Source organism: Anas acuta, chromosome 1, assembly GCF_963932015.1.
Source record: "Anas acuta chromosome 1, bAnaAcu1.1, whole genome shotgun sequence".
NCBI classification, from domain to species: Eukaryota; Metazoa; Chordata; class Aves; order Anseriformes; family Anatidae; genus Anas; species Anas acuta.
The window spans coordinates 112,576,771-112,590,317 of record NC_088979.1 but is presented as its reverse complement, the minus strand read 5'-3'; the positions used below and the strand labels follow the sequence as shown (position 1 = coordinate 112,590,317).

Sequence of the window (13,547 nt, the reverse complement as noted above, 5' to 3'; positions counted from 1 at the left end):
TTTGTTTAATAAAGAATAAATCTGCATAAATGGGACCTGAAAAGAAGTCTCTTGTCTTAACCCTTTCCTTCCTTCCCCTCCCAGCACTTCAGTGGTACAACCAAAACTTAAACATCCCTACATGGGCAGAGCTCCCTCGCTATCACTGTAAGTATGCTGACTCATATCAGCAGAAAGTACGAACCTTGTGCTTTGCAGAACTTATGCTATTTTTTAGTGATTCTCCATTGGTTTTAATGATTTAACTTGTTTTCTTGGGATGCTATTTAATAGCCTAAAAAGTGATAGAGTGATGGTAATATTCTACAGCAAGCTTTCTCTTCCTTGACTTTCAATCCTATTAGCCCCTTATTGAAACTTTTTATGAGCACTTGAGCAGGGAAGAAAATAAATTATTTTTCATACGCTAAGCTTGTTAGCATCATGATGCAGAGCAGGGAGAAAAAGGGCTTGCTTCTGCTTTGTGATTAAAAATCCATGAGATGCGTACAAATTTCTGTTGCCTTTGTTTAACAGAGCATCTGGTGAAGTCCCTCTGTTTGTACTGCTAACTATCAGGCACTTGGATGCTCGATGTAGTTTGGGTTGATATAGACTAGGTGGAGTAAAACAGAGTCTGAACAGCACAGGGCTGAGAAAACACGCCTGAGAGCAGGCTGCAGATGGGCGAGATAAACAGGCTCCCCTGGCTGTGACTGAGTAGGCAGGCCTCTTTAATGGCTCTTAGCAACGCCCCTGCTCTGACCCTCCTCATATGTGAGGGAAATCAAATCAATACACCCGTCTTCAAACCACGATGCTGCAGCAGCAGCAGGGCATTGTGGCAGCCTTCATCTCTTAAATTCGTCGTCGCCTTTCAGCTTGCCAATCTCTGGATATCCATCCCTGCATCGCTGCTGAAGACGGACCTGACTGCATCTCTGAAAGGATTCCTCGGGCTCCCATGTATAACCTCCTCCTTATTGGCAAGCATTAGGTAGGCAATTTTCAAGTGCTTCTGGATTTGCAGGCAGCTTTTAACATTGATCTGAGAACCCTATTGTACTCTCTGTAATCAGAGCAGAAGCCTCTCTCTAAAACCTTCCCTGCTTTAAATCTTCCTTTTCATCCTCTGTGTTTGTGGTTGGGTTAGGGGAGTGTATTTCGGTTTTCTGTTTTATTTTTTTAAAATGTTGTGGCTGATGTGTGCTTTTGGAAAAGGATATTCCCCCCCTGGTCCCTCCCCTGTTCTGCAGAACAGCTATAAGTGGTGCCATACAATTACCTTCAGTGTTGATGAACAACTGTTTGACTGCCTATAGGGCAGGCTGTTCACTCTTTTATACTTTAATTTTCCAGTGCCTTCTCCAAAGCTGCAGACCAGGATCTTGCCTACTAACTAAGTTCTGCTTTGGTTCCAGAGATGGCTAACAGAGGACCAAGCTATGGCTTAAGCCGAGAAGTTCAAGAAAAGATTGAACAGAAATATGACCCGGAATTAGAGTCCAGGCTGGTGAACTGGATTATTGTACAGTGTGGAGAACAGATAGAGCACCCTCCTCCTGGAAGGCAGCATTTTCAGACCTGGTTGATGGATGGGACGGTAAGTGTTCTGTCTAATTCTGCATCTCTGTGACTTCATGTGCACAGTGAATTTGTATTTATTATCATGTGTCCTTATTTTCTGTGTTCATCTTGGCTAAACTGGTCTGTGCTCATGGACAGTGCAGAAATATGTACCTTAGCATCTGAATGATGTCCTTCTGGCTGGGAATCTTAATCTGAGAAAATAATTATTCTACCAGTGTACTGGGATTAGTACAGTGCTTATGACTCCTGTGAGTCATGCACATTATATATGAGTATGACTCATTCCTTCAGCGCCTTTTCTCATGGAGTTAAATGAGATCTGTTTTTAAAATTAGAAGTACAATTTTGTCTTCAAGAAATCATCATTGTCGACATAAAAAAGTGAATAGATGTAGAAAATCTGATGGACTGGTTTATATCATAACTGTTTTCTTGTTTGGGAATCGTTCTGTAGCTAAAACATCGTATTCTGTTGGTTTACTGAACAACAGACAGATGCTGCTGTATGCAGTGGGCTGTAGGAATACGCTAATCATTGAACCTCTGCCAAAGTGACTGTAACAGTATTTCAATTGACATTGCTTATTTTTTTGGCTCAGGCATGTGGTTTCTTCTCAGTCATTATATAACCTTTACCAGTGATTGCTTTGTTGTCTCTAGCAGATTAGGATTTATTTGGTCAGGCTATTGTCATTAGTTAACAAAAGCTCTAATGCGTTTCTAATATACTTTGATTATTACCAAGTCTCTTCTTTGTTTTTTAATCAAAGAAATTATGTCCCTGATAGAAGCTGGCCAGGTCAAAAGCATTTTGCAGCATCGTTTCATGTGCAGAAATTACCTTCTACTTTGGTGACTTCTTTCTACTTCTGTTTCTGTGTTTCTCTCTCAGCTGTTATGCAAGTTAATAAACAGTTTACATCCAAAGGGAAATGAGCCCATTGCAAAGATCTCTGAATCAAAAATGGCTTTCAAGCAGATGGAACAAATTTCCCAGTTCTTAAAAGCTGCTGAAATCTACGGAGTAAGAACAACAGATATTTTCCAGACGGTGGATTTGTGGGAAGGTAAAAATAATAAACTGGAAGCCAGTTTGCAATCTTCATTTTACTTTGCTTTGATGTGTTGTAATGGTGCATTTTGTCTAAGGCATATTCTCTAATGTAATTATCTTTTGTTTCTGTTTGCCTTATCTCATTACTGTGTTCTTCCGGTGGTGCATTATCTCCTCTGAGAGATTTATATTACCCTGAGGGCATAATGGAGCTTTTCCAAGCTCATGTGTTATCCAAAAGCCCATCATTCTGACAGAAATCTGCAGACCTAATAAAACAAATGCTCTCTATGCTAATTATTTCCAAGTAAATAACTTCTAATAGCAAGTATGGAAAACCCTTATTTTGTGACGACAAGCTTTTATTGCAGTTTTCAAATTATAAGCAAAGCTCAAATTAGAGCTATAAAATACATTGCCAGGAGCAGATATGTCTCTATAGAGCTAGTGAGGGCTCATCTATGACTAGTGAGAAGCAGAAACCACTGGTAACATCATGTCAGCTGAGCATCTCTCTGCAACAGTACAATCTTTCTAGAAAGGTCACTATGGCAACAGCAAAAAAATCCAGAGTGCCCCTGTAGCTTTGCAGTAAACCAGGTGAAGGCTCTCTCCATCCCATTCATGAAGTGGACACCGTGCATTCCAGTTGCAGGAGAGCTGAGTCACTTCTGTGGTGATGCACCCCTTCCTGGTGCTCCATCAAAATACGCGCTGTATCCTGCATCTCTCTGGGTGAGGTGATGCAAAATGCTTCATGTAAGGACTCAAAGCAAAGACAGCAGCAGGGCAGAGAAAGGCAGGTGTGTAGAGAAGTGAAACAGGGGGAAATCTTCCAAGAGACTGAACTGGTGAAAGGAGGAGAACAATCTATGGAGAAAGGTGGAGAAAGCTGGTCAGTATAGTTAATGCAGGAACGAACGTGGAGCGAAAAGAGTGGGTTATGTTTCCAGAGGCTGATGTGGGAAGGATCACTCTTCTGAAGGACAGCTTGAGGCACAAAGGATGAGGGAGCTCTGTGCAGATGAGTTACAGGGGAGGAAGGATGTGCTGACAGCTGGCATTGCTGGGATCTGTGATGTTCTCAGGGTACTGGATTTACTTGACAGGTCCCACCTTGGACACAAGGGCTGGATTGTTTCTTCCAGGTTAGTGTTTTGTGTTTCTTGCAATCCACCTTTAAATTAAAGGATTTTTACTTCCCTGGAGTAACATCCTCCTCCCCAGCCTGGCCGGCTGTTGAAAGGGAAGCTCCATCTATCTCATGAGGGATGATAACAGCTTATTTCAGGTGTTTTCCTTTGCTGTCATCTGCATCTTGTAATAGCTTTGCACGATGAAAATGAAAGAACAGTATGCTGATCTTTATGATGAAAAGCACTTCCTTTTAAGAGAAAAAGCTCCTCAAGGTGGTAGCTCTCTCTTCATTTTCTTGCTTTCACTCATCACCTTTCTTCAGCAGATGTAAGGGAATAAACCGGTAACTTCCAGATGTCAGAAAATCAAAACACAACTCAGGACTCAGGAGTGAGACATACAGGACTTTTCTCCAATTTTGTTTTAGGACTTCCCAAAACTAATATGCGTCTCCTCACTTCCCCATTCTCTTTCTATTCCTCCTGCTGCTTATTCCTGTGCTGAGATGAAACAGCATGTCTCTCCAGGACTGAGTCTGTGTGAGCTTCTTGTGTCTAACGATAGCTCTGACCTCTAGCATCTGTGCTGCCTCAGGGCTGGAGCAGCTGAACCTGGCTGCATTAGCTAGACAGAGAGGACGGTATCTTTTTCACTGTTTCATAATTACAGTACTCCTACGTTTCATAAAATATTTCCAGACCACAACCTGTTTAGAAAGAGAGGGGACATCAGTGTATGTTTATAGGGAAAGGAAATTACGTGTGTCTGACAAAACAGTTTCTCTCTGGCACTGATTGTTTTCTGAGAGCTTTTGCTTTGAGATTCTTAGTAATGATTAATGAAAATGTTTTAGTATGCAGTCTGCTGTTGTTTTTTTTCAAACTCACTCGGTCCATCTGCTGTATTTTCCTTTATTTCTGTGGCTTCTTGGTCCAAGTGAGCTGTCACCTCTTTTGGTCCTTTCTTAAATGTACCGGGCTGAGCAGCTTTCCCTAATCCATGCCCAAGAGAAGGATGTTCACTGTTTTTTACAGATACTTCCCAGGTATGTTTCCAGATAGGTAAGAGGCAGATGTATCTCTGGATGCACAAAGCAGCATTTTGGGGATACAGAGCAGAGCAGTTCTCCCTCTGTGGGTCCGGGCCTTCCCCTTTGTGGGCCTGGAGAGGAAGGCCTTCAGGCCAGGTTTCCCCCACAGAGAGAGGGCACCCCAAGAAAGAAGTGACCGGAGGCCCCCTCCTCCTCTACAAGACCCTGTACAAGGCTGTGCCATTCGGAGCACACCACGAAGGACGGGATGGTGAATGTCACAAGATGACAGAGACGCGGGGTCGTTCCTCTCCCGCAGCATCTGTCGCACGCATCGCGGGGGCCCCACGAAGCGGGGCCTCGGCCACTGCTTTGTTTCATCACATGGCGCCAGGCTCCTTCCCGGGCCCTTCTTCCCCGGCCGCGTCTCCCCCTCGCCGCTGACAGATAAAGCAGAGCGTGGAGCGTGGGGGAGGCTGCCAGATGGCTCCGCCGGGCTGATCATGATGTTTTGCTACCCGTCTTTTGTTTCTCTCTCTCTCCCTTTTTTTTTTTTTTTTTTTGTCTGTGTGTGTGTTCGCCATCATTATTCAGCTCATTCACTTTCAAATCCTTTTCCTACATCCTTTTTCATCCCAGTCAGTTACCATGCTCCTCATTACACGGGAGGCATCCCGAGGACGTTATGTGTGGCATCTGTTACAGCATATGGTACATTCCCTGCTTCGGGCAGCTCTGAGTCCCCACCTCGCGCTGCTCCACGTGTGCCTGCGTACGTGCGAGATGTCGGGCTCTCCAGTGGCCCTCCCTTAAGCAGGAATCCCCATCTGACACAGCCTGCCTTAACTAACACAGCAAAGCAAGGACTCTGCTCGGTTGACAATTTGTTTTCTGCACACATGGTCCCCTGTGGAGAGGATTCCTGTAAACTTAATAGGCTGTATGGCAGCCACAGTTGGAAGCTGCTAGACGTTTTCAGCTTTAGGGTGCCTCCGTCACCTCAGCCAGTGCTATGCACATTTAGGTTGGTGTGAAACAGAGCCCTGAGATTAATCTGCCCACAACTGGGGCTATGTGTACCATAAACACACAGTCGCTTTCCTGTGCGCTTCAGCTGGTCTATAATGTTTTTCATTAATATCCATCCACTGGAGGTATTTCTGAAGTCTGTTGTCATAGTCATGTCTCGAGTATCACGTGGTTTGGGCGTTTTTGTGAGTAACTCATTTCCTTATGTGAAGAACTTGCACTCGACATCAGATCCGTTAACTAGAAAAGTGATTTCAGGAAAGAGGAAGAACTGAAACAGAAAGGAAGGGAGGGGAGTCGTGGAAACAGTTAGGGAGGCATTTCAGAAGAAGGGAGATGCGAAAGATGTATGAGGCAAGTTCCAATAACTTACCACCCCTCACCATTGGATAGACATAAGTCAACTCCTAGTGCAGCTGAGTTGTTCTTTTTTGCTAGAAAGTTTTCCAAAAGTTACCTTGTTTGGACTGAGTAATGAGTTAGAGTCTGCCTGGTTTTATTTGCTGTTTTATGTTCTCTGCCCTTTTCTCAACAAGTGGCAAAATGGAGGGGAAGAAACAAGAAAATAGGAAAAATCTTAATTTTTTTAAAAAAATCACTTTTTTAAAAAGCGATTCCTTTTTGGAGGAATCAACAGAAGATATTGATGCAAAATGAGAATTTATTATCTTTATTTTGGAAGGAGGGACAGGAGGAGTGGATACAATTTTTTTTAAATGAAAAAAAAAAACGTTGGCAGTGGGAATAGCAACCTCTTTTGAAAATACATTTCAAGGAGCCAGCTTGGAAACCTGGTGAATTTTAGGGTATGTGGAAAGCATTCATCTAAGCAAATGATATGCAAGGTCACCCCTCCCACTACAGATGGGAAATTATCCCCCGAGAAGCTTTTCTCTCTCCACTGTTTGTTGGGGGAACCCGAACAACTAGTGGAGACCAGATACAGAAATTTTATTTGGCTAAAGATGGTATGAGCCCTGATTTGTCAAAATGAGGAATGAAGTGAGATAAGGTAAGGTGGGAGAATGTGGAAGGACAGTGAAAGTCAGGACTGGATGGCAGGAACTGAAGGTATGAAAGTGCAGAGCATCAACTTTTGGCAGCCTGTGAAAGGAAGCCAGTAGGGAGGATTTGGGATTTGATCTGAAGAGCAATTTGGGAAGGGCTGATCCTAGTTATCTGCACGGGACCTCTTGAGGACTGCCAGGAATTCTGTCAGCACAGGGACAGTCTGAAATTGCTGGTGGCTAGATAGTGGGATTGGTTTACATGTGGAGAAGCTGAGGCACAGCACAGTTACTTGCCACATAGCTCTCCTTCAGCCACGTTTTACTGGGTGTATTTTCATTCCCTGTATGCCAAAATGACCTCTTCTAAAGACAAAATCTCTGCCAATGCAATTATCTAGAAGGACTTAAAACAGCATGGGGGAAGGCATTAAAATAGCCTGGAAGTCTGGCAATGCCTGAATAGTTAAGTTTTGCTCTAGCACGGTCCCTCTGACTTTTAATAAGCTCTTGCACGTCAGCACCTCCATTTGAGCAAGTCTAAAATAGCATTTATAATGCTGTTAATGTAGTTGTTCAGGGGAGCCAAGGGAAATAGTTAATACATTGGAGGAAATTGTTTGTCAGTGTGCCAAGCTATTTGTTGTGCAAAGATTTCTTATATTGTTTTCACTGTTTGGCTTTCCAGGAAAGGATATGGCAGCAGTGCAGAGAACCTTAATGGCCCTAGGCAGTTTGGCGGTCACCAAGGATGACGGATGCTACAAAGGGGACCCATCCTGGTTTCACAGGTAACACCCAGAGCTGTCTTCCATGGGAAGATGGTAATGCTCTCTATCTTTAGACTTTGAAGAAATTTACTGGGGAAGGAAAGGAAGAATCTTTCCACCATTTCCTTGTAATGCAGAGATTTTCTCTCTGGACTCTAGATGAGGAAAACAAATACCCAACCAGGCAGCAGCATTTTCTGCCTTTCACTGGTTCCCAGCTTATTGACATCACTGTCAGGACCATGCCTAACCATACCTCCTCAGCCTGAAGTTGTGCTAGGGCTGCTGGGGAGGAGCTTCATGGGAGCAGTGCAGTGCATCCATGCTGCTGCCTTTTCTCAGATAGCCCTCTTCATCCCACCTTACATGTCTCTCCTGCCCTGGGACTGGGAAAGCACTTTTGGTACCAGGACTATGGAGCTCCTCACCTATGGCTCCAGCTCTGGGTTCCTCCTGGAGGCAGCCTTTTATATCAAGGCTGCTAGGAGGCTGTGTTGGCATGGATGTGTGCGTGCACACATGGGGACTCTGCTGGAACTGCACACAGGGAGAAGTGCAGCATCCCACCCTAGGGATATCTGCAGCACATCCATCTTGCTGTGCGAGGTGCCAACATTGATCGCTGAAGAGGCAAAATTTTCTTATCCCCTGACATTATCCCTGTCTCTTAGTCCTTGGAAGGAGAGCAATAAAACTTGGGAAATTCAGCAACCAGTTTCGATGACATTCATCTGTTTAGCAGCTTCAGCTAATCCTCTATATCCATTTATGAAGAAAAGAGAATTAAAGTGGCAGCAGCTGTGCAGATGTGTGTGTCCTAAGAGTAGCTGGCAGGAAAGGTGACATTTTGCCCCACATCAGATAACATAAAGCCTCATGAAGAGAAGGCTGTCTTATATGTCAGCAAACCCCCACATGGAGAGACATGCTGAGAACATGACCCTTTACCTAGCAAACAGAAGACAAGGAGCCTCTTTCCATTTTTTTCTTTTTTTTTTTTCAAACCGAAATTGATTTCCTTCCCTGGTCACTTTTAATCTTGTGGAGTAGCGCTTATCTGGGAAGAATTCTCTGTCTTGGCTAAGATGTTTATTTGCTCTAAAGTGCCATTTATTTTGGCTCAGAAGGCTGAGAAGAAGGACCGGAAGAAAAGGAAATCGTCCCACAGTTAGTCCTCCTGCCCCACGGGCATGGTATTGAAATAAGATTCCTCCATCCAAGAGTATTTCTAATACTGAAATGACTGAAGTGTATTAGGAAAAAGAGTGCTGCCTCCTGGTCGTTGTTTTCTTTTAATTTTCTAATGTCTAGGTGAGGATCAGCAAAAATAAAGCAAACTTTGCTTTGTTTGTCTTGAAGCTTGAGCAGGTTTAATTGAGGCTAAAGGAAACTTGAATTTTAGGTGAACAAGTGAAAACTCCTATACATTCTTCATATGAAATTAGTTTAAATTTATGTAATACAGTCCACAAAGAGATTTGTATTTACTGAATATAATTGGTTTTAAAATTCAAATCCAGTTACAAGCTTTAATATAAACCAGACGTGAAATCACTATGACCCAGACAGGCTTATTTGTTTTATGTAACTACAACAAAGTCCTACATGGAAAAATTAATTTTAATCTGGGCTCTTAATTGTGGGTGGGAACAGTTTTCATTGGCGTAATTGGAGACACGATCACCTCCCTCCTCCCCTAGCTGTCTGTCCTGCCTGTGCTGTATGGATAACCAACGCATATGTACTGCAGTCCCTGAAAGACTATTCTGTAGCCACTGCCTTCAGGAAAACTGGTGTTATTTCTATAAGGAAATAACATGGCAGGTCAGGAGCTGTTTTCTGAGCAGCTTAACCACCCCTTCAGGCAGACCAAGGCCCTCACTGCCACCCAGTGTTAGTCGTGAGTCAGGGCTGTCAGGCTGATCCTTAATCACCTTAAATTGAATTGAAAGATGTCGAGATGAAGTGGAATAAGAGTATCCACATGTGGATCTGCAGTGACCAAGATACCCCCACACTTGGGCTAAGCTTTTAACTTTCCATTGCCAGTGTCTCTCATGCCTGCTTCCATCGGGCCTGGTTGTCCTTTCCTTGTGTGTCCTTGTGAGCTGTTTATTATCTTGTGGGTTGGCAGCCTCGAGTGCTGATGCGAAGCTGGCACAAAAAGTTAACAAGGCTGTGTGGTGGTATCCTGTGCTCACATGGTGGTAAGGGTGACGGCAGAGAGGCCAAGCACAGCTTGTAGTAGTGTGAGGCTTTGAGGGGAGTAGGCTTGCCCTCACCTGCGTTTCTACAGTGTCATTTAAGGCCATTTATATTAACCTAAAAGCAAATCTTAAGTAAATGTTGTTATCTGTAAGGTCATAGTAGACTAAAGGTGGTTCTTATGATCATAAAAATAACGCTAGATGATACAAACTGTACAAATAGTCAACTTTTATTAGCCTATCCAGACTTCCTTTTCGTTCTCTCTCTCTCTCTGATGTCTTCCTTGCAATTCTCATTTCCTGATCATAGATAGTTACATATCAACTTTCTGCAAAATTATTCCTTGGCACAGCTGAAAAGTCTGTGGGGGAAAAAAAAAAAAAAAAAAAAAAAAAGTGTTCCTGGGATTTTAATTAAATAAAGGCAGATGCAGTGAACCTGAGATTGAGTTAAGTCATAGGAATAGTTCCAAAAACATCTTCTCTCAGAGGTTCTGGCAGTGGTTCACTGCCCATGTAAGGATTCTGGAAAAAACATTTAGCAGCAGGGAGACAGGGTGGCTTTCCGAGGCGCCCCAAGTCCTGCATGCTTCCCTCCAGAGTGGCATGCTTTCTGGGAAGAGCTCTGGGCCTGAGATCCTGTGGTGGGCCTCTATAAACGCTCATATTAGTCTGTGCATTAGCATCAGAGATGCAATGAAGAATAACAACCAGTCGGCCGGTTGTCTGAGGCTGTTCCTTAACTTTCTGCTTTGCTTTCATGAACGTGGGTTCCTCTCCTGCGATGTCCTGAACACTCTGAGCCCAGCACAGAGCTTAAGTGCTCTGCTGGACTCAAGCCACGGTGCTCAGCACAGTACTGGACAGACCCCCACGGAGGATGGCGTTGATGGCTTGCAATCACAGCAGGCACCTAATCTAGCATTCCCATCTAGTGGTGGGGTGGGGAGAGGAGGAGAATTGCAATGTGATGCTGTATTGCGGGGTAAGGTGATCCCAGGACAAACAGTCACAGCAAGCAGACAGATTGTACCTGGCTGGGAGCTGACTGAGAGCCTCCTTCCCTTTGAGCCTCTGCTGCAGCAACAGACTGACCCTCCTCTTGTCCAAGTGGCTTGTTTTCCCCACCTTGCTTAAAAGAAAGATTAATAGAGTACAAACTTTTGTGTTTAACAGAGACTTGACAGCCACTTCTGTCCCCAGAGTTATTTTGAGGGAAAAGAGTCTCCTTTTCAGGGCCAACAAATGTTCATTGATCTAAAAGGCTTTTGAGACCACTAGGACCAAACAAAAGTGGTCAATGCATTTTGACAGAAGATAAAGGACTGGCATACAGTCAAGACACAGGTGCAAAGGCCAAAGTCTTTGGAGGAGAGAGATCTGGAAAAGGCAACAGGATAACTGTTCTGTCCTGCAGGCAACCATCATCCACTCTTGTGAAAGTGAGCAAGTCATTTTTCTGCCCCATTGTTTCTCTGGGTACATCCAGCTCACATTCACTTCACTGAAGTGAATTATGCCAATGATGTATACTGTTGCTCTGGATGGATATCAAACTGTATTACTGCACAGATAAGTATCTCAGTGATCAGATCCCACAGACAACAGCTTTTAAGAGCAAGAGGGCGGAACACAAACTTGAGCCTATTATGAGTGTTTTATACAGCATTACATAAATATTTTACCTGTCACAGCTGCTGGGGAAGCTATAACCCTGGGGGTCTTGAGTAAGAGGAACAGTGAAATTCTGAAGTAGTGTGGGTTTGACTAGAGTATTGCTTCTAACTGCAATAAAGCAATTAGCACAGCCGGTATTGTCCGCCCTGTGGGATGGTACAAATGAAGTATTGCGTTACAAGGGGAACATCTGTTAACACAAGCCAATTTCAGATTGCTTTTCACGATCATTTGGGCATCTGCAGAATGACTGCATGTGTGTGTGTGTTGTTTTTTTGTGTGCATCTGGACAGGAAAGCACAGCAGAATCGACGAGGATTTTCAGAAGAGCAGCTTCGTCAGGGACAGAACGTAATAGGCCTTCAGATGGGCAGCAACAAAGGAGCCTCACAGTCGGGTATGACAGGCTATGGCATGCCAAGGCAGATTATCTAAAAGCACCTGTGTCTGTAGAGAAAACACTCCTTCTGCAGCATGGTCTGTTTAACAGAAAAACAAAAAAGAAAAAAAAAAAAAAGCTCGTTAGTTCTCTTTCTGCCTGGTTTTTCATAGTTAGCCCTCTCTAAGGTTTGGGGTATTTTTGGTTTGGTTTGTTTTATTTGCAGCTGCAAGAGTTCATCTAGGAACTTGGGTTTTCGTGGTGTTGTGTGTCAGTTCACAGCACGTGCGCACTGCTGCCTCCTACTTGTCACTTCTGAACTATGCAAAGACAATTATTCTGTATTAATTTATTTGCGAAGTGTTATCTTCCATGTTTGTCTCACACCACTCTTGTATCTCAACCAGTAACCTCGTTCTTCAATTCAGTGATGATATTGTTTGACCTAAGAATAAAGACATTAAAACACATCTCAGACTCGTTCTTTAAAGGAAGTAAAAGCAATGCAAACCAACCAGCACGTGGTATGGTGCTGAGAAGTTAAATGTTTTGATTGCTCAATGTGTCTTGCCTCTAATCAAATGCCTTCTCTGCATGACTCCATGCTATGGGTTTACAATCTGTTATCTGTTCAATTTGGTGTTTAGCTAAAGGCACACCCACTAGGTTTTCCTAAAAATGCTCACAAAAAAAGATATTTTACCTGTTGAGTCTGAAACATGTACTCCTACCCAATTCAGCTTGGATTTACCTTCACCTAGAGTGATGGGTTGATTCCAGCCAGCAGCCAAACACACCCAGACCTCTTTCCCACAAGATAGGGAGAAAATAAAAGGCAAGAAAACTGGTGGATCAAGCTAACTATTTCTTCCCCTATTAAACTGATTCTGAGTGTGAAAGCAAAGCAAAATAAGAATTTTATTCACTACTTCCCATCAGCAGGCAGCTATTTAGCCACTTCCTGGAAAGCTGGTCCTCAGAACATGTGATGGTTATTTGGAAAGACAGACATCCCCACTTCCTCCTCGTTTTCACTGAGCTTTTGTTGCTGAGCACAGCACCTTATAATTCAGAAAATCCCCTTGGCCAAGTTGGGTCTGTTGTCCATCTTGTGTCCCATCCCAACTACTTGTCCATACCCAGTTGTGGGAGTAGGATAAGAGAAAGAGGCACTTGTACTTGACATTGTACAAGCACTGTTTAACAACAGCCAAAGCACAAGTGTGTTATCAACACTGTTTTAGTCACCAATCCCAAACATACCACCATAAGGGCTGCTGTGACGAACGTCAACTCCATCCCAGCCAGAACTGGTTCAGCCAGCAACAGATGAGTCTTCATGAATGCAACACAATCCTCAGCGAGTTCTTCACTATGAAAGGAAACTGTCGGAGGTGAGAGCAGGTTTTACCTTGTGATAATTGATGTTGTATCAAACAAAATGCTGCAAACTAAGGAGTGTTTGAAACACAAAGGGAGAAACAGAAGAGATGTGCCAGAAGGCTTCAGACTTTAAAGTCATTTGTAGTTCAAATTCAAAGAGTTCGTTATGCACACCTGTTGCAAATTTGGCTGGTTGTTCATTTTGGGACAGTTTGCTGGAGAACCAGTAAGGACTGCTTGCTGGCATGGTCATCCGGCCACAGGAGCTCACCAGAGCAGTTCACCTGCTCACTAGTGCAGGTTGT

At 43.6% G+C, this 13,547-nt stretch overlaps 1 protein-coding gene across 1 annotated transcript; it reads left to right on the top strand.

Moving 5' to 3' along the window:
* Positions 1 to 617: 617 nt before the first annotated feature.
* Positions 618 to 12,330, top strand: TAGLN3 (transgelin 3). Its single transcript, XM_068693401.1, has 5 exons — positions 618 to 976; positions 1,401 to 1,582; positions 2,462 to 2,636; positions 7,515 to 7,617; positions 11,774 to 12,330. Exons 2-5 carry the CDS (start codon positions 1,403 to 1,405, stop codon positions 11,913 to 11,915), a joined length of 600 nt encoding a protein of 199 aa, XP_068549502.1. The 5' UTR covers positions 618 to 976; positions 1,401 to 1,402; the 3' UTR covers positions 11,916 to 12,330.
* The last annotated feature ends 1,217 nt before the right edge of the window (positions 12,331 to 13,547 follow it).

Coding starts and splice junctions, on each gene's coding strand:
- TAGLN3 (XM_068693401.1), top strand. CDS start 1,403: ATGGCTAACAGAGGACCAAGCTATGGCTTAAGCCGAGAAGTTCAAGAA. Junction 1,583..2,461: donor CCTGGTTGATGGATGGGACG/GTAAGTGTTCTG, acceptor TTTCTCTCTCAG/CTGTTATGCAAGTTAATAAA. Junction 7,618..11,773: donor GACCCATCCTGGTTTCACAG/GTAACACCCAGA, acceptor GCATCTGGACAG/GAAAGCACAGCAGAATCGAC.